A 21,083-nucleotide genomic window follows, 5' to 3' on the forward strand; every position below is an offset into this window, starting at 1 on the left:
CAAGAGCTGTAGTTCCTGGTGTCAAGCTGGCAGAGAGGGCTGGGAGGCTTATCCCTATGCAAAAATGCTCCTCCATGGTTTGGCTTCCAGAGAAGTGCTGAAGAAGAGCCTGGCTAGCTGGGAACAAGTGGCCCAGGAGCTTTCTCAAAAAGCATTTCAAGTGAACCGCCTGCAGCAATGGCATATCTAAATACATGTTGCCCCAGTTTAACCAGGGCCAGGAATTACTTAGGGTGTATAATTTAGATTGCAAATTACTCTTGAGTTGCAAATCTCATGTTCATATCTCCAGCAAATAAAAGGCACCAGATGACTTAGGAGAAGTTTAGCACAGACACTGTTGGTTCTGTCATGCCATGTTGCCCCTATGTGTGTCCTTACCTCTTCCAGAGTAGCTGTGTGAGCAGGGGTGTCCAAAACAGCATCTCTGAAACCTGGCTTGCTGGCAGTCTGCAAAAGATCGAGTGATCTGCAGCATCCTGCCACTCATTTTTCAGCTGTCAAATTCCCTCTAGACAACTACAGTACCCCACGGTTTTCCATGCAGCGCTGTCATCAGGCTTTAAACAGCAAAGGGGATGGCTGGGATGATGCAGCACTGAGCAAAAGGTGTTTGAGATGCCTTTAAGCACCCCCCACGCAGCAAGAAAAAGGACCCACAAAGCTCTTTTTAACATGTGGTGTAGCAGGCTGGTGTTGGAAAGAAAAAGATCCTGCTTGTTTAAGGTTTAGACTTTTAAACTAAAAGAGGGGAGATTTAGACTAGATATAAGGAAGAAAATTGTTACACTGAGGGTGGTGAGGCACTGGCACAGGTTGCTCAGAGAGGTGGTCAATGCTCCATCCCTAGAAACATTCAAGGTCAGGTTGGACAAGGCTCTGAGCAACCTGCTGTAGTGGGAGATGTCCCTGCCCATGGCAGGAGGTTGAACTAGATGACCTTCAGAGGTCCCTCCCAACCCAAACCATTTGATGATTCTATGAAATATAGCAATTTGTTGCCATTAAACTGAAAATCATTTTTCCCAGGCTTGCTTGCTAGGTGGCATCTTGTCTTCTCCCAAGTGAGTCGCTTGGGCTCCCTGGCTCAGCGTCGCTTCTTCCAGACCCTGGAGCTGCCTGTGTACACTGGAGGGCATGAAGGAGAAAAAGTCCAGGCCTGCTGGGGATCACTTATTTACACTCATTTTCCCAGTCCTTTTTCTGACGCAAATTAAACTGTGCTGCCAGAGAGGGAATATGAGATTTTTTAATTATTTTTTTTTAATTTCTTAACAGAGTAGGTGGTTGTTGTGCAACTCAGAGAAGTTATTTATACATTTCTGTACTCTGTCCTTATCTTGCGGTGTGCTTTCCTCCTCCAGTGCAGCCGTGGGTGGAGAACTGCAGCTCCATTTCTTCCTGGAACGTCTTTTCTGTTCCCTTGATTACCAGAAACAAAAGCTGGAGGTACCAAGTTAAACTTAAAAGCCTGGGGGCAAGAGTTTCATCTTCTCTTTCATGTCTTTCTGAGACATTGATCACTCTGGCTTTGGACCCAAAAATATCGTCTAGGGCAGTAATTTTTTCAGCAGCAGTGTGCAGACTGCCGGAGATGTAGGAGACCTGGGGTTTGTGGAGACTGGCACACTAAGCTGTGTTATCGGTGGCATCCCACTGCTCAAGGAATGCCTCTCTTTCATACAAACAGTCCCAAAAATCCTGTAGGCAGGATCAGAGCTCTCTGTGTCATGCTCATTAACGAGGCTCTGTCGTGGCACTAATTGCTTGAAGCTTCCTGTGAAGATGAAGGATGTGTGCATGTGGAGGGGGTTGCTTCTCAGTGAGGGTCAGCACTTCCTGGTGTAAATCCTGGTGCTCTCCCGAAGGCAAGAAGTAATTTGGGGTCATTTGGTCATGGTGTCTGGGAGACTGAAGATGACAACTCCAGCAGAAGGACACAACGTCCTGCAGAGCCCAAACTTGTTGGAGAAAACAGTAATGAAATACCTGGGGGCATGTCTGTGTGCCCAGTGTAGCTCATATATAACTCCAAAAAAGCTTAAAACTAATCTGACTTCCAGTCTAATAAATACAAAATGTCTGAGGGTCGCGTTGAGTGGAATAGGCTCTGACACGCATGGAAGGTCTTCGTTAGTGCTTTGCCCTGAAGCTCATTATCTGGTTTAGAAGGAGGTGGTAGGGAGGTAAGCGGTAGGGAGGAGAGTGATCAACCTCCTGCTTGCAGTGGTCTGCTGGGAGAGTAGGAGGGACTCCCCATGGGAAAGTGTAGTTTGTTCTAGTCTTTATCCTACAAAAGAGGTACCGCTGGAGGTAGAGCAGTGACAGTATGGTTGGGACCATGTTGGACCATGATTATGGATTATACAGGTAGTCTGCAACTACATCTCAACACCCACTCCCCCCTAAGTTGCTCCTGAGCATCCTTGTGGTGGCCTTCAACAGTCAACCATTGGTCTGGAGTGAGCTCTGCGTCCCCATCACATCCCTGTGGTCTTGGTTCTCTGCTTTTCATGGTTTCTTAAATTAGCTTGAAATTTCTGGCACCTTGCTTTATTACATTTTTTTCCAGATGGTTCCTTTCCATCCTACCTACTCAGGTAAATTAGAAATGGTTTTTCATAGAAAAGAATATGGTTTGAATCTGGAGATGCTGGGAGCAGTCTGTAAGCACTTGAGGAAGTGGTTGCATGCAAGAAGTTTGAAATGTTGAGATTTACTATATTCAGAGAACTGATCAGGAAAAGTCGCTTTGGTTTTTTGAGAGCTATCTGAGGTGACAAAGCTGTTAAGTTTAGGAAACAGTTTCAATATAATTGATGTTTTTAAAACAAAAATCAATCCTCTGAAAGCAGTGGTTTGATTCCATGAATTTGAAAGCACACAGCTTTTGGTCTTGTTTGATTCGTAAAGCAGGTCAGGTGAGAACAGTTATCTCTAGCTGTACTTACCCACCTGTGCTGCATCACTTCAGACTTCAACGTGTAGATTGCACTGCTACCTTTGAACTGGTGGAGATTTCTGGATACAGCGGGTATGTTTTGAGTCGATCCATAGAATCACAGAATCATCGAAGGCTTTGGGTTGGAAGGACCTGTGAAGGTCATCTAGTGCAAACCCCTGCTATGGGCAGAGACATCTTCAACTAGATCGGGTTGCCCAGCCTGGCCTTGAGATCCCAGGGATGGGGCATCAATCTCCTCTCCAGACAGCCTGTGCCAGTGCCTCACCACCCTCAGCGTAACAAATTTCTTCCTTGTGTCCACCCTACATCTCCCCCTTTCAGTTCAAAGCCTCCCCCCAGTCCTGTCACCCCAGGCCCTGCTAAAAAGCCCGTCCCCACCTTCCTACAGCCCCTGTAGGCACTGAGTGGCTGCAGCCAGGTCTCCCCGCAGCCTCCTCTGCTCCGGGCTGAGCCCCCCCAGCTCTCCCAGCCTTTCTCCGCAGCAGAGGGCTTCCAGCCCTCAGACCAGCTCCGTGTCCCTCCCCTGGCCCCGCTCCAGCAGGTCCCTGCCTGGCTTGTGCTGGGGACCCCCGAGCTGGGCGCAGTGCTGCGGGGGGTCTCCCCAGAGCGGAGCAGAGGGGCAGAATCCCCTCCCTCGCCCTGCCGGCCACGCCGCTCGGGGTGCAGCCAGGAGCTGGTTGCGTTTCTGGGCTGTGAGCGCACATTGCTTGTTCATGTCCAGTTCTTCATCCACCAGTCCCCCCGATTTCTTCTCCACAGGGCTGCTCTCCATCCACTCATCACCCAATCTGTGCTGGAAGTGGGGACTGCCCTAAACCAGGTGCGTGAAGTAGTTTGTGTGTGTCAAAACCCAGAATCCACCACTTCTGGGTAGCTGCTACTGTTTTGGTGCTATGAAATGAGGCATTAATGGCACAAGAAACTATTGCAACAATGCAGTTCTGTACCAGGAGGAAAATGCAGCTCTCATTTAGGACCTTTGAACTTCATTAACAATCCTTCCTCCCTTTTTAACCTTTTTAAGGTTTATTAACATCTCCATCCATAGAGCTTCTCCAGTTTCTGCACTCCCCAGCACAGCCCCTGATCTTTGCCCATCCCTGGAGCAGCTGGCCCACCAGCATGGTCCAGGTGGATCCATGCTCTGCAGGTCTCCATGCCCAGGCATCATCCAGCAACCACCACAAGACTTCCAGCTGTTTAAGGAGAGCACAAAACCATCACCTAATGTTCCTGCTGGCTCCATCCCTCTGCACAAGTTTTCCTAGGGCTGTGCAGCTGGATCGGCTCACGCTCAGCTGTCTGCACAGTCCTGTATTGGGGCACGATGCATTTTTTTTGTAGCTCAGATGCACAGGCTCCTCATGCACCCACTGATCGATGAGTCATGTGATCCCTGGGTCACCAGCCTGTAAACTGCTGAGCAAGATGGGGAGAAAGCTCTTCATCACAAACAGCATCCGGAGAGGGGCTTTTCTGTTTGGTCAGCATTTGGAGCTTCTTCTCCTGACAAAGAATTGTGAATGATGCTTTTGGAGGAACAACACCAACCCGCCACGTCCTGTGCGACAACAGGGGTTATTCTGCTTTTTTATGTTAAAAAGTTCACTGAAATCTTATAGAATCATAGAACCATCGAATGGTTTGGGTTGGAGGGGACCTTTGAAGGTCATCTAGTCCAACCCCCCTGCCATGGGTAGGGACATCTTCAACTAGACCAGGTTGCTCAGAGCCCCATCCAGCCTGGCCTTGAATGTTTCCAGGGATGGGGCATCAACCACCTCCCTGGGCAACTGGTGCCAGTGCCTCACAGCCCTCAGCATAACAAATGTCTTATTTCTTAGCACTCTTGGAAATCACGAGCACATCAGCTAGCAGGAGAGCCTCACAGCCAGCATCTCCACTTTGTTTCCCTGCCAGTCCCTATCAAATGGAAGTTTTGTTTCTCTTTCCAAGCCATAAGGTTCGAGATCCCACTCTCCTGCCATGGGAACGGACCCCCTGCTACCCACAAAACCAATGCTGATTAACTTTTCCTGACAGCCTCATCATGTGCCCCGTGCCGTAATGTTCCTACCGTCGACTGGCGCTGCGATAGTTACATTACATCACATCTCATCTTCACCGCATCAGCCTGCTAACCTTCCCCTGACATTGCAAAGGAAGTCAGATCCCGTCCTCATCAAAGCAGCGCACAGCGTTAATACGCACAGCCAACGGCTCTTGCCTGCCAGAGCAGGAGTTTCCTTTTTTTTATTTTGTTTGAAAGGGATGAGCAAAGGGTTGAGGCCAGTATACAACTGATTCACTTTGATAGAGAAGTTTATTATTTCCTAAGGTGGCTTTAGAGTTCAGTTTCTGCCTCGTCAGCACTTTCACTTACACTGAAATTACTGCAGATACATGTCAGGACAGAGCAGAGGTCTTTGTTTGCTCCCACTGTCCTGAAATAGCTATTGCCTAGCAGGGGATGCAGTGCTGCTGGCAGTCACATGCTGAATCTCTTTTCAGATCCTTAAAAGCTGCAAGGTTTGGGGCATTTATGCAGTCACAGAACAAGGCCAGGAGCTACTGAAGTATCAGGCTGGATCCCGAGCTCCGATTTGGTCTGACATTCACCCGTCTCCCCACATGGATGTATGAAAAATGGGACACAAACCGGCAAAGTGTGCTGGCAGCCCAGAAACCCAGCCGGCTCCTGGGCTGCACCCCGAGCAGCGTGGCCGGCAGGGCGAGGGAGGGGATTCTGCCCCTCTGCTCTGGGGAGACCCCCTGCAGCACTGCACCCAGCTCGGGGGTCCCCAGCACAAGCCAGGCAGGGACCTGCTGGAGCAGGGCCGGGGGAGGGACACGGAGCTGGTCCGAGGGCTGGAAGCCCTCTGCTGCGGAGAAAGGATGGGAGAGCTGGGGGGGCTCAGCCTGGAGCAGAGGAGGCTGCGGGGAGACCTGGCTGCGGTCACTCAGTGCCTACAGGGGCTGTAGGAAGGTGGGGATGGGCTTTTTAGCAGGGCCTGGGGCAACAGGACCGGGAGGTGGCTTTGAACTGAAAGGGGGAGATGTACGGTGTGTTGTAGCGCTCTCCAAACTAGCCAGCTGCAACAAGGTCTTTTACCATCTCATACCAACATACTCTTCATGCCAGTCCTTCTGCTGCCTTCTCCTAGTCTCACCTCATCCAGGGCACATGTTCTCTCTTTCTTCTCTCTGCTTCTTCCTCCTCTCTTCCTCAGCTGCTCCCTCTTCATTGGCTGCCCAACCTCCTAACAGAACCAGCCACACCTGCACTTTATCTACATCAGCCAACACACCCCTTCCCCCCAAGCCACCCCACAGCTGTATATTATCAATGTTAATTAACCCAGCTTCATCCCTCTACAAGGGTGGACACAAGGAAGAAATTCTTTGCTGTGAGCACAGTGAAGCACTGACACAGGCTGCCTGGAGAGGGGATCAATGCCCCATCCCTGGAAACATTCAAGGTCAGGTTGGACAAGGCTCTGAGCAACCTGGTCTAGTGGGAGATGTCCCTGCCCATGGCAGAGAGTTGGACTAGATGACCTTCAAATGTCCCTTCCAACCCAAACCACGTTTCACTTATTCTTTGCCCATTGAGCTGTAGCAACTGCTCTTCTACCCTCATGTAGAAGATTTGGTGATGTGGTTCAGCCTAGTTCACTGCAAGGGAGGGGAACCGAAATTATTTTGTGACCATCAGAAAGAGATTTGCCTGAGGACCATTACTGTGGTATGGTGGATGCAGGACAGCTGGAGTCAAACAACCACATAATTGTCTTGGGATTTTGGTGGGAGCATGCCCAATTTTGGGGGTCATCTATCAGCATGACTCCCTAGGCAGGATGAGGAGGGTGAGGACCAGTGTGCACGGGCAGCACAGCAATTTCATGGTTTGGCTTTCCAAGGGAGCAAACAGTGGAGAAGCAGAAGCTGTTTGCCTGGTCTCTGTGGGCTGGCTGAGGATCCCATGTCAGCCAGCCCTTGTGGCATGTTGCTTCTCCATTTAAGAATTCCCCAGCTTGGCACCTGTACCCTAAGCAGGTAACTCCTGCTCAGTGGGAAAGGCAGGATTTTTTGGGGGGTGACTCCATCCCACTTGAAGCTTTTCTACCAGCTCCAGCTGCTATAGAAGAAGCTGTGCTCCTTTGATAGCCTGTCCTGATTTTTTCAAGCTTCCTGCATCTGTCAGGCCAGTTAGTGAAAAAGTATTATACCTTTCAGCTTAATGATGTATTTTCGTAAAAATGTTCATTGGCACTGAAATTACTAGTACAGAAAAAATCCCCAGCTCCTAAACACTTTGATATTCTGCTATTACCTACCTACTGATAATACTGTTTTATTGCTGGTGCTCAGCAGTTCTGTATCTGCACTGTGCCTGTCTGTGTTCATCAGCCTGGGCTTTCTAAATCTTGGCACCAAGGAACTATGTTTTTCTGGTGGTTAAAATAATTGCTTTAAGTAAAATATTCCTGCAAGATAACATGCATAACAAATAAAACAACGTGCATAATAACAAAATTGTTCTGCTCAGAGTCCGGGTGTTTAAGAATCAAAACAACATAGTGTAGATTCGTTATAGATTATAGATCATCCCTGGAAACATTCAAGGTCAGGTTGGACAGGGCTCTGAGCAACCTGATCTAGTTGATGTCCCTGCTCATGGCAGCAGGGTTGGACTAGAAGACTTTTAAGTGTCTCTTCCAATGCAAACCATTTGATGAATCTATGATTAATTTATTTTAGTTTAGTTTTTAATTCTAAAGGTGAGAATGAGATGGGAGTCTTCGTCCTTGTGGGATCATGAACTAACAGGGGATTTTTGTTCTTGGACATGTTTGGATCTGGAATGCCAGCATGCTGAAGCCATCACCCAGGGTTGATCTGGGCGAGCAGAGCACCTCAGAGGCTGTAGCTCCAAGTGTCTTGCTCTCATTCTTCTAGGGTAGGCTTGGACCAGGTCTCCAAAACCTCACTGAGGAGTGGCAATTTGAACTGCTATTGCTTTGTTAACTTGAAGCCTCAGTTCTGGGTAAAGCTGATTCTGCTTGATCCTCCTGGGCATAGTTTACTCCTTCTTGGAAGGTTCAAGAGTTAAAAAAAACAAACAAACAAAAACAAAACCCAAACAATCCAGCTTCTTCCCCCTCCAGTTACACAGGAGGTCCTTGCTCTGAGCCTGTTCTTTCTGACCGAGATGCCCCCTGAATCGGAGGGGGTTTCGGACCCCATTACACCCTGATACAGAAAGATGCTTTCTCAGCTATTTTTCCCCTTGTAACTGCAGTTATCAATAAATTCCAAGTCGTTTAAAGTGTAAATTACTTTGTAATTTAAGCTTTTCCTAATCGGATTGGCCGGTGGCATTAATTTCTGCGGTGTCTGGAGGGATACGGAGGAGGCTTTCTGGAGAGATGTCTGGATGAGGGTCACCCAAGTTGCTCTAGAGCATCCGTTATTAACATTAAACTTAATGACACAAATTCTGGCTTGTTAAAACCCAAATCACAACACGAGTGCTGTAAGCCCTTTGATGGCCCCCACGCCTTGGGGTTGTTGTTATGAACCATTGTTCTGCATCACAGCCTGAACCTCGCAGGGGTGGGAGGTTCATCACACCGCCCGTGCCCGCAGCCCATCTGGAGGGTCTCTTGCGCTTATTGCATGGAGGGGTGACCAACAGCATCCCTCAAGCAACCCTTCGACATTCTCAACATACAGCACACACACACACACACAAAAAAAAAAAAAAGTTTTGAAGGAGGCAGCATTGCCGGGCATTAAATACGCAGCAACTAGTGTCACAACCATTAAACTGATGGGGCACGTAGTGGAAACACCTGACAAAGATGAGTCAGAGGACCCAAACAGTGGGATGTCCTTGCCTGGTTTCTACAGCAGTGAGGTGAGGCAGGTATTTGTTCTCTTTGGGATTTGTCACCACGTCTCCAATCCTGTACTGCTCTGGGGTGGAGGAAGGAAAACATAGCATCATTGCTGTAGGACCGAGTCTCCTTCCCAGGGAAGCACAGGATGACAATCCTCTTCTTAAATAGCAAAATAAACTTGCAGTTCAGTTGATTCTTATGGCCTTTTGAATAAAGTTACAAAGTTAAACTAAGCCTAGGGTTCATTTCAACTGGCTTTGCATTTTCAGAAATCTAATCCAAGCCTCAAGTGGGCTCTTTTTTGGGACAGTGCAGGGGGAAAATGGAGTTTTGGTGAGTCTCTGGACTTTTTTGGAGTGTTTCCTTTACAATGAGGCAGAGGTTTTCTAGGCAGCACTGTGAGTCTGGGGCTCCCTGAGCACCTTCCACTCTTCTGCATCAGTTATAAATCCCTTTAACCCCACGGCAATAAGGTCTGCACTGTCATGGACCATACTCAACGGGCTCTTTAAATTCAGATTACTGCACTGCACAGTGCTACAGTGAGATAGGTCTGAGGCTGTTTGGCTACCAGAGCTTGCGCAGACTCCTCTGCTATTCCTCAAGGAGGTTTTTTGGCTGGTGCAGTAAATAACGATGGTAATTCTGGGTCAAGACTGCATGTGGTACCCAGATTAGCTGTGCCATAGCTATGCACATTGCCCATCTCCCTGTAATCCCCACTGCTGTCCTGTTGTGTCATACCTGAGAAGTATGGTGTGTGGACTCTTACTTTGGGCAAATTCTCAGGAATTTTAGCCCTGGAGTTTGCATTTCTGAGGGGCGAAATGCAACATGGGAGTTTTTTGCAAAATTTAAGACAGGGTCTGGAATAAGACATGCCTTTGTTAGAGCCCTGTCTCCTAGTCCCATGAGGTTTTGTTTCCAGATTTGCTATCATGAGTACATCAGCTTCCCTGCCTGTGCCACAGGTCCAGCTGCTCCAGACACGTGGATTTTGTTTGACTTTCAGGCAGAAGAATCTTGGATTTGTTTATCTGATCGAAGATTTTTGTTCTCCCTTTCTGCTTCTAGTGCAGGGCTGCAGAGGTTGGCCCTTGGCTATTGATCCTCTGCTTTGCAAAGGTGTGGCGTATTGAGCTGCTTGAGTTGATGAATTACCCCAGTAAATTAAAAGACTGGGGAGGGAGGAGAAATGTGAACACTAAATTCCTTCTTCTCCAACAACAGGGAAAATAATGATGCAGAGAGAGAGAACCTGTAGCCCAGACACTGCCCAACGTTATTAAGCTGATAATTCACACTGAAAACCAAGAGGAAATTAAGGGCTCTAGGACAAAAGGTCCTATGTTTTCTTAACATACTAACTTTTTCTTTTGAGGTGCTGCAGGCCTTGGCTGGTTTACAGCCCATGATGATCCGCTTCTGTTGGGTCCAAATAGACCTTCATCTTCTTCAGGCTCAATGGGGCTGTTTTTATTCTATCCCATCCTGTCCTACCCTACCCTGTCCTAGCCCAGTCCAGTCCAGTCTATTTTTACTTCCCTGTGATAACTGTGGAGCTCTTGAGCTATCATTTCACCCTAGAAGAGCCCTGGATGAAGGACTTTTTATTCCTCCCTGATCAGATAGCTTAATATATTCTTGGTAGGAAGATCCAAAACCCTGCTGGAGCAGCTGCTCTTAACCCTGTGGAGGGGATTTTAAAGAGAAGAATTAGAACTGGGAGCTGAGTGCTGACATCGGTCTAGGGCCAGAATCATTTCAGTGGAAAATGCTGGGTCGGTGCATCATGCTCAGAGCCAAATTAAAGCCTTCAGTGGAAACCTGGAGAAAATAATTAACTCTGCAAAGCTTGAGTTGGCCTCCAGCTGTACTGTCATGCTGCATTAAGGCTGCTCTTTAGGTCTGAGTTTTGCAGAATGAGACGAGGCCTGGTATAGGATTTACACATCTCCGAGTGCTTTTAGTCTCTGTTCTGCAAGGAAAGGCTTAACTGCACCTTTTTCTCTCTCTGCCAAGAAGAGGTGGAGACGTTTTCATCATTTAGATATGTTTGTTCAAAGCTGGGAACTTCTGGCACCTGAAAAGCCCGCTCCTTTTTTTCAATCCTGCGGTTTAAATCGCATTGGAAGATGAGCTGGACCAGCCAGGGGGCTTGGGGCCAGGCTGCCAGTGCCTCCGGCTGCCGGGGGACAGGTAAGTGCCCCCACGAGGACTTTCCTTCTTGCAAGTGCTTGAGCAAATTGAGCATTTCTGAAAACCCCGCAGGGGACCGGCTCCCAGTAAAAGGCTGCGAGATTTGATCAGTCACTTGTCTGACTCACTAAATGTGTCAGTTTTAAATGCCACCTAGTTTGATAAGCTTCACTTAGCACTACTCCTTTTGTTTTTCCTTATCTATTTCTATACCTTTCTTAACAGACTTGCAAATGCAGATGAGGACAAATTCCAAGTAAGAAATTTTAGTTAATACAAACATCCCTTGTCTCTTTTTACATAAACCCACACAAAAAATGAATAATTTGAATAAGATGTGGCTGCCCAAAAGCCTCTGGTATTCCCTGAATTAGCAAAAGGTGACATCTGCAGTGTTTGGGGTAATCTGAAAAATGGGTTAAATTGTCTGTTCTTTGGGATTACAACTTCTTTTAATCCTCTTTTGCATTTCTAAGCTTCGTTTACTGCTTTATGATTTCAGTAACCCCCTTCGCTGTGTTTCTGAGTCAGCTGGGTCACCACGTTGGGCTGATGGTGCCTGGCCCTTAGCTCAGCAGGGGATGGGGTGATGGGAAGAAAGATCAACCATTTTCTGCTCCATATTTTAGTGATGAGCTCCATATTCTTTGCAGAGGCCAACGTGAGACCAAATCCTAATTTAATAAGGGTGCACAGAGGGCACCAAGCAGTATGTGGCTGATCTCTTTGCCCTGGTATCCAGTGATAGGATGTGTGGGAATGGCTCAAAGCTGCACCAGGGGTAGTTTAGGCTGGACATTAGGAAGCATTTCTTTAGCGAGAGGGTGGTCAAACCCTGGAACAGGCTTTCTAGAGAGGTGGTCAATGCTCCAATCCTGTCAGTGTTCAAGAGATATTTGGACAATGCCCTTAATAACGTGCTTTAGGTTTTGGTCAGCACTAAATTGGTCAGGCAGTTGGACTAGGTGATTGTTGTAGGTCCCTTCCCACTGAAAATAGTCTCGTCTCTTCTCTTCCTCTTCTCTTCCTCTTCTCTTCCTCTTCTCTTCCTCTTCTCTTCCTCTTCTCTTCCTCTTCTCTTCCTCTTCTCTTCTCTTCTCTTCTCTTCTCTTCTCTTCTCTTCTCATCTCTTCTCTCCCATTCCATTCCATTCCACTCTATTCTATTCTGTTCTACTCCTCCACACGGAGCCAAGGTCATGGTCAGGTCTTTCGGTCCTCGCTGGCTTCATCCCTCCCACCACTGGGTTTCGGTGTTGATGCAGCCTGTGGTTATCACTGACTCGAGGTGTGTCGGGGTGGGTGGTTTAGGGAATGTGCTGGGGGTGGGACGCACACGCTGGAGAGCTGGCGCCTTTGCCAGGTGTTGAAATCAAGACAGAGGAAAGGGGTGTTGGCAGAGCCGCGTGGGAGCCCAGTGCCGGCACACCGGGCTTCGTGCCGGGGAGCAGCGCTACTCCAGCTGGGCTGAAGGGGGTCAAAGCCATCGTCTTCAAGTCTTGCATGGGCATATGCTGCCAGGCTTGGTTGTCTGGGTGGCAGCACAGAGCTGCGGGGTGGTCTTGCAGAAAAAGTAAGTTCATCACCAGGTTGGTGCCTCTGGCTGGGCTCGGTCCATCCAGTCTCTCATCTTCCCCCTGCCCTGTACTGCCGACGTCGTGCTGAATATGCTGCGGCCACCGGGTCTGTGTCCCAAAGAGTTCCAACTGTAAAACACAGAGGGTTCGGGGTGGAAGCTGCGAGCCGGAGCGAGTGCTGGGGTGCTGTAACCTGGGCATGTGTTTTAGCTGGCTTACAGACTTGCTGAATTCCCTCAGGAGCTGAAAACTAGGAATTGGTTTGCAGCCCTTTGCAAATACTCTCTTTAGTGTAAATAATGCTGCAGGACTCGGCATCAATGAGGCCGGAGGAAAGAGTTGCTGTCCTCACCCAAGCTGCTCTTCTTCTCCATCTTGCCTCCTGAAATGCTGCTGAGCACTCGCTGCAAGCATTGGCTCATAGAATCAGAGAATGGTTTGGGTTGGGAGGGACCTTCAAAGGTCATCTAGTTGAAATATCTCTCTGTCTCTGTTTGTTCTCCTTCAGGCTGGAATGGGTGGAAATCATCGAGCCTCGAACTCGGGAGCGCATGTACGCCAACCTCATCACGGGGGAGTGTGTATGGGACCCCCCTGCTGGGGTGCGGATCAAACGCACAAATGAAAACCAGTGGTGGGAGCTCTTTGACCCCAACACCTCCCGTTTCTACTACTACAATGCCACCACACAGAGGACAGTGTGGCACCGGCCACAGAACTGCGATATCATCCCTCTGGCCAAGCTGCAGACCCTGAAGCAGAACACGGAGTCACCAAGGGCTTCCACAGAGAACAGCCCCGGAAGGAGCAGCAATGTCAGCAGGGAGGGCAGCACCAGCTCCTCCCTGGAGCAGGAACTGGAGGGCAGCGAGAAGGTGCAGGAGCAGAGATCAAGCCGTCAGTCAACCCAGTATGCCGTAGTGAAAGAAGAAACGGAAAGGTAAAAAAAACAAGGCTGTCTCTGCTGTCACATCACAGGCGCGTGTGACTGAGCTCGGTGATGGGTTGGTGCAATTAAATTGTGAGTTCAGATACCCTGGTAGCCTCCCAGTGCTGTGGAAGAGCGGAGTCCTGGTCCTGCAGCTCTTTCTCTCTCTTGCGCAGATGTAGTTTGTGGATGGCTTCTCTAGCTAGATTGCTCATGGGTCACTGCACCAAGTCTTGGAGAGTGGGTTTGCTCCTCCATAAAATAATCACTTACAGGAGGAAGAGGTAAAAGCATCTGTGAAAGGTGTTTCTCCTTCTTAGGGGCAACTTAGGTGTTTCCTCCAGAAAGGTACATTAGAGAAATAATTTCTTTTCCTCTGAATTACATGGTTTTATAGAGTGGTGTGGTTTTAAATCATTTCCCTGGATAAGATCTTCCTAACAAAGCAGCATGATTCATGCTGCAGCCATGGGTTGTCCCACTGGTCTATGGAGCTCCTAGCAGAGATGACTTCTTTTGTAAAGGAGACGCTTCAAACTGTACAGTAAGTTATTGTCCAGTTTCTAAGTTCCAGCTGCATACGGACAACATACTGAAGCATCTGCATTGCTGCTCCATGTGCTTTATTTCATGCTTTTATGGCTTGCAAGCTTCAGATCAGGCAGTTCATTACTTAATATATTTGTATTCTATTAAACAATGACTCTTACAATGTTAATAGCCCAACAGTGTCACTGGCGAGCAATCAGCAGCGTGATTTCTGCTCGCAACTAGTTCTGCTTCCTTACAGCTGGCACACAGAAACTGTGGCTGGGTGATCTCATGGCCGTGCAGGATGGGAACAGGAACTCCCAGCTCAGCAAGTGCTTTCATGTGGGACCTCAGACGCAGCCTTGCCTCCGTGCGTCTAGCCTGTGAGGGTAGGCTTGATCTCCCCGAGCTCTTGGAAGATTCCCTGATAAAAATGCTGAGTGTGGGGATGGCATCTTCCCTTGCAAGGCAGGTGGTGTTTGGAGAGGGAGATAGTTTCGGTGTTCAGTCACAGGGGTGCTGGGTGAGCTGACTGGCATTCACTGCAGGAAACACGGCTGCCCATGGTGGCCAGGTCCAGCTGGGGCTGTTCCGGGTATGTGCTGCTAGCTATTTAATCCAGTCTTTGCTTGGACATCCCCAAAAATACCAAGCCCTGACCTTTGATAGGACAAGGGGTAATGGTTTTAAACTAAAAGAGAGTAGAAGGAGATGAGATGTAAGGAAGAAATTTGTTATGCTGAGGGTGGTGAGGCACTGGCACAGGTTGCCCAGAGAGGTGATTGATGCCCCATCCCTGGAAATATTGAAGGCCTGGTTGGACAGGGCTCTGAGCAGCCTGGTGTGGTGTAAGGTGTCCGTGCTCATGGCAGAGGTGTTAGACAAGATGACCTTCAAAGGTCTGTTCCAACCCAAACCATCTGATGATTCTGTGACCTGCTACAGGCAGCAGCCTACTGTACTCTGCCCATCACCCCCTACTTCTAGCTTGTGGCCTCAACTAACGTCCGTCAGAGACCGCTTGTGCAGGCTACACCCAGAAACATGTAAATCCTCAGCTGTGGGGAATACAGATTCACTCTGGAGTGGGAGTGCTTTGTCAAATGAAACTACCAACATCCAGAATAGCCAGGACCCTGCTGCCCACCCTGCGTCCTGCTTTGTCTGACCGTAGCTGGAATGGGGAATATATTTCTCCCACCCCTTTGTGCTGGGCATTGCACAGGTATGGCACAATAACACCTTTCCTGAAGAGTTTCAGGGTAAAGACCAAGGGACTCCAGGCAGTCTTTGGAGTTGTGCTGAAACCAGTTGTTCTTTTTCCCAGGGTCATGGTGGCTGGCCCATGTGCAAGCAGAGTTCTCTCTCTCTCCCATCTCCTCCCTCCCAGCACCAAACACTTCCCTTGTCCACATCTGTAACTCTGCTTCACTGCTCTCTCTATACCTCCATCCCACCCACATTCACCTTCCCACCACCCTCTGGGTTGTCCAGTTTCTCCTTCATCCAGCTTGATGCTGCTAAGCTACAAGTGGCTTGTTGTCTTCAGGTATGTGCCCTGTCCTGGCATGTGCCCTTCTTGAAGGCTGCGTAGATAATGCCAGGCATCAAGAGAAATAAATGAGGTGCTGTCTGCATCATACCCAGAGGGTTTCCCAGCACTTGCCCTTGCGTGAAGGGATCCCATCTCCCATACCTGCATTTGGATGGGCAGGGGAAGTCATCCTGGGCACAAGGAACAGGAGCAATCACTATTGGAGCCTGTTTTGGGGGGTGCAGAGCAGAATCATTGGGTTTTGTTTCTAGGATTGCAGTTGCTGTTTCATAACATGCTGCCCTCTGGGGAGCGCTCTGTGCTGCAGCAGGCTGGGCTCAGCAGCTCTCTTTCTCAAGTACTTACTCCTGCAGCTCCATATTTCACACAACAAGCACCTGGAATGGACTTTCACCTCTCCCTGCTGGACACAGCCAACAACTCAGCTCATGGCTGGTAAACAAGCTGCTCGCAGCTCCCAGCCCTTGGGCTGAACTGGTCCCAGTTGCCCATGGGAATCTGGTGTTCTATGTCTGTTTTTAAACTCCCCATCACTGTCTTCTCCAGACTTCATAGCAGCTCCAAGAGGAACCTGGAGGTCGGTGAAAGTCATGGTACACAGTGCCCCCACGGGTGGTAGCATTGCAAATTTCTTCCTTGTGTCCACCCTACATCTCCCCCTTTCAGTTCAAAGCCGCCCCCCAGTCCTGTCGCCCCAGGCCCTGCTAAAAAGCCCGTCCCCACCTTCCTACAGCCCCTGTAGGCACTGAGTGGCCGCAGCCAGGTCTCCCCGCAGCCTCCTCTGCTCCGGGCTGAGCCCCCCCAGCTCTCCCAGCCTTTCTCCGCAGCAGAGGGCTTCCAGCCCTCGGAACAGCTCCGTGTCCCTCCCCCGGCCCCGCTCCAGCAGGTCCCTGCCTGGCTTGTGCTGGGGACCCCCGAGCTGGGCGCAGTGCTGCGGGGGGTCTCCCCAGAGCGGAGCAGAGGGGCAGAATCCCCTCCCTCGCCCTGCCGGCCACGCCGCTCGGGGTGCAGCCCAGGAGCTGGCTGGTGAAGCAGGAGCTTGTTCCTGAAGCACTGTGAAAGGTTGAGGGGGATCAGGTGAATGGGTTTTGATCTCCCTGGACTTTGCTGCCCAAACAGGTGGGGGATCAGTGGCTCCCTGGGTGAAGGTCCATTCCCCATAGCATTTGCATGCTAGACCACAGAAGCTAGTGTGGACACTGCAGGTCACTAATCCTTCGTGTCCTCCACCCACATGTTCTCTTTTCTTTTCCAATGCTTGGGGATGCAAAGCTGCTTAGTAGAGTGGGAAGAGAAAGGACTGCACCTGGGCTCTCAAATAGAAAGGTTTAACCCATCGAGACCTCCTGCTGGTGGAGAAGAGCAGGCCAGCCATGGGGAGGCTTTGCTTCTTGCTGCTGGAGGGTTGTGTGTCCTTTCAGCCCCAGCAATTTGTAGTCTTGGCCTTGCTGGGGACCAGCAGAGTGCATACCAGGTCTCCTAGCTTTAAAAATAAATCAAAAATTTTAAAAAAACAGATGCCACTAGAGGGAGCAGATATTCCTGTTCGCTGGACAGTTTCTACCTGCCTCCCTGGGGTGACAAAATGATCCTGTCCCTTCAGCTCAGCCAAACCATGGCAGCATCCTGCTTCACTGGAAGCACACTAAAGTCTCTTGACCTCCATGTCCTGGCTGGAAAAAATCACATTCCTATGCTGACCTGGCCTCCTGAGCAACTGGGCTGGGCATTCTGGAAAGCCTGGGAAGCTTTGCTGACACGTCAAGGTCACTGTGACCCATTAAGGGAGAGATTTCTGAACATTAAGGAACCCTTGGAGGGGCTGAGGATGCTGCAGCATGGTCTGTCGATGCCACGCAGCCTCACAGCTCTTGCCACAAGGGAAGTCTGCCTGCAAAAACAACTTTATTCCCACCAGAAGTGGGATGGTCTTTGCTGCAGCCTTTGCAAGGAAGGGGAGATGCTGTGGGTTGAAAGGGGAGATGTGGTTGAATGTGGTTGGCATGGCGTGACATTTCCAGCAGGAATGGGGCAGATGGGAAGCTGTAGAAGCACCAGTGTAACACCAGCAAATGGTTAGATCCATGTGGAATGGGTGTGGAAGTGGGTAAAGTACAGGCAGGCATGAAGGCCTTGTATGCTGCTGGAAACAGCTGCCGGGGATGTGGGATGCCATGGTGGGGTGTTTGCCCTGTAGCTGGATGACCAGAGGGGGTTTTATCTGGCTCTGATTTCTGTAGCGAAGTGCAGATGAAGAAGGAGGGCTTGCTTACGCTGATCTGCAGGAAAGCTTCCAGGGATGCAGAGATTTCATCTGCAAAAGTGGCTGATGCTCTCAGGCCCAGGACAGATAAGCCGAACATGAGCTGTGCAAATTAAAAATTGATTTTTGATTGTGGTGATAGCAGCTGCAAAGGGCAGAGCTGGTTCAGGCGTTTGTGCCTTGAGCTTCTCAGCATTCAGGGTATCTCTGCATTTTAGTGTTGGTTTCTGACCCCAAGCAACTTCCAGGCACAAGCTGAAAAAACACATATTTCTATAAAATATACTTGTTCTGTAGCTGCCCAAGTCTTAAAACTTAGGAAAGCTGCTTCAGGCAAGGAATGTTACAGGCAGACAAACCACGTGTTTCTTGTGGGGCTTAAAGTATCTGAAGACATGAAAACTTCTGCAGAAGGAGGCAGTGAGTACCATGCCTCATTGTACCTAAAGCATGAATAGGAAGCCACTTGGCAAAGGTCAGACAGTTGCCAGCTCTCAGTGACCCTGTGGATGAAGCTTTTTTTATTTTCCCTTCATCTTTTGCTTGCAAGCATTGAAGTATATACACCCATGGATGCCCTGGGCAAGCAGATGTGAAGTGGTGACTGATAGTGAGCCAGATCTTGAGTTTACATGATCTTTCAAGACACCTCCAGCCCTGCTTTCGGTGACATCTCTGATGCTGTATGGCTGTCTGCCCACCAAAGTGCTGGCCTTGACCTGGTGGGTGTATAATTGCTGGCTGTGGGAGGTGAGAGTCAAACTGCTCTATTTCAGTCTTCCTCAATGAAGAGCATTGCTGCAGCCCCTTGTTGTAGGGGTCATAGAAACATCGAATTGTTTGGGTTGGAAAAGATCTTCAAAGATCATCTAGTCGACCACCCCTGCAAGGAGCAGGGACATCTTAAACTAGGTCAGGTTGCTCAGAGCCCCATCCACCCTGATCTTGAGTGTTTCCAGGGATGGCGCAATCCAGGGATGGGATGGCCTTCAAGGGCTGATTTTGGCAAGGCCAGACCTGCTGGGCATTGTTTGAGCACTTGCAGGGCTCCAGGGTGTTGGTAGATAGCTCCTGGGATCACTGATCTCTCAGCACCCAGGGTTGCATCTGAGCCTTGCTGTCCATGGGCAGCCAAGGAGGCACCCTGGGATGGGGCCGATATGTACAATATCCATGGGGGAAGCAATTATTTGCGGTCACCTCTGCATGGGACAGTTGGTGTTTCTAATCCTCAACTCTAACAACCCCAAGATGAGGATGGATCCAGGCATCGTGTGATGTGTTGGAGATGACAACTGGAAATACTTCATTTGCATCAAGAGAAGGAAACAGAAGGGGATTATTTGTGAGGCTGGGGAGGTGGTGGATCTAGTAAACAGGGTGGGTGGAGAGCAGGCTGAGTAATCACCTTCAGTCAGAGACATGGCTGAAGTCTCCTTGGTAGGACAATGTAAAAAGTTGTTTTTCCAGTTCTTGGTTTTGTTTCTCATTGAAGAACCACAGCTGGAAGGGAGCTCTGTAGATTATCTGGTTGAACCTCCTGCTTCATGTTTCACAGTATTCTTAGAGTCATTTCAGCAAGGTTTCTGGCTAAGCGTTTCCCTCCTGAACTTGTCTGGTCTTAAAAGGGAGGTCAGGGGAAGTGGGCAAGTTTTGAGCAACTAATATTGTTGGAGTTTGCACTCAGAGGTGCCCCACACTCTGTGGTGATTGAAGGATTTAGGAACCAGAGCATCTGGTTTGGTGGGAGATGGTGGAGGCTGCTCTGAGTCCATTCCTCATGTCCTCGGTGCAGCTGTGGACCAAGTTGGGGATGGATCCATCACACGTGCAGGTTGGGGATGCCGTCAGCCCTTGCATCCACAGGGAATGTGCTATTGCCGAGCACTTGGATCTCGCTGGACTTGCTTGGCACTGCTGTAGTGAGATGGGATTTGTGCGTAGCTATAATTAGCAGCTGGATCTGGCTCTGGAGACTGCGGTAGGAAGCAATGCTGTGTTGTCTCAGTTCAGTGAGCTAGTGTCTGCTCATCTTCGGGATCTCAATAACAGGTTTATCTTGGTGGTCAGCAAAGGTAGAGCCCTTCCCAGCAGGGATTTCTTGCTTATGGTGGCTCGCCCTAGACTTTGCCTTGCTTGTCTTAAAATGGTAACTTTTCTACAAAGCATAACATGACAGCTGTGAAATCTCGGGGCGGGCTGCAGCCAGCACTTCAGCTGGGTTCTGTGTCACTGGGACTTTCTACGCTGTCTGAAAGTGTCTATGGTTATTGGTCCGTGCAGAGTCTTCCTATTGCTCAAAATCCTTGGAGAAGGCTTTGGAGGGGCAGAGGGGACCTCCTTCTTGGAGCTCATGCTGTCATCCACGGAGGACTCAGCTGTGCTGCCAGTGGGCAGCATCTCTAACTCCTGCTTCACCAGGGAGGAGTGACAAGGGGAGGCTTGAAGGACAAGCAGGTGGATCTTCTCTGACCATCAGAAGAGCTTTCCTTGGACCACCACCCAGGACTCTTTGAGAACAGGGGGTCTGTACCAAAGTCCCATCTGCTGTGAAATTGTGCCTGAGTTATTTCTCAAGACTTGAACTTTTCTTGCAGGTCTTCCCGTGATTCTGAAGGCATCATGATATTGGAGAAGACAAAATGCAGCACTTAAATCTTCCTGGATTAAGTGTAGCTGAGCTGAAATAGCTGAGGGGTATTCTCTTACAAGCCAATCCCTGAGATGCACCGGAGCTGTCTGGGGTCAATGTGTGATGGTAATAGGTCCTGTCAGGTGTCTTGGGCAGAGCAGAGCAGCTGCAGGTAAATGCACGGCTTTAAAACACAAAGTATTCTCCCTGATGCAGGCAGCAGCCATTTTCTAATTGCAAGAGCCCAAAAAAGCAGCTTTGTGGTATAAAAGATGGCTCAAACCTAGAAAATGTGTGTTTTGAGTGTCTGGAAAGCTGTTTCTCCGTGCCTTGAGTGAACAAAACCACAATTTTGTTTGCAATTCTCTGAATTTATGTACTTTTCCAAAGGCTGTGGGGAAAACCTGCCGTGCTCGGGTTTGGAGTGCCGGTGGATCAATGAAATAAGTCTCTGCAGCATCTGCTGCATGGGGATTTTCCAGGTCCCAGCAGGAATACTCAGCCCTCCTCCAAAACAAGCCTCCACTATGA

At 49.3% G+C, this 21,083-nt stretch overlaps 1 protein-coding gene across 4 annotated transcripts in view; it reads left to right on the forward strand.

Moving 5' to 3' along the window:
* The window catches only part of ARHGAP39 (Rho GTPase activating protein 39), a 148,170-nt gene that overhangs the window by 71,058 nt on the left and 56,029 nt on the right, over nt 1-21,083 (forward strand). For all 4 annotated transcript variants that reach the window (XM_055704560.1, XM_055704559.1, XM_055704562.1 and 1 more), the window contains exon 2: nt 13,152-13,583. In XM_055704560.1, the coding sequence (XP_055560535.1) occupies nt 13,152-13,583 (432 nt within the window). The remainder of the gene's footprint in view (nt 1-13,151; nt 13,584-21,083) is intronic.

Source organism: Falco cherrug, chromosome 3, assembly GCF_023634085.1.
Source record: "Falco cherrug isolate bFalChe1 chromosome 3, bFalChe1.pri, whole genome shotgun sequence".
NCBI lineage: Eukaryota > Metazoa > Chordata > Aves > Falconiformes > Falconidae > Falco > Falco cherrug.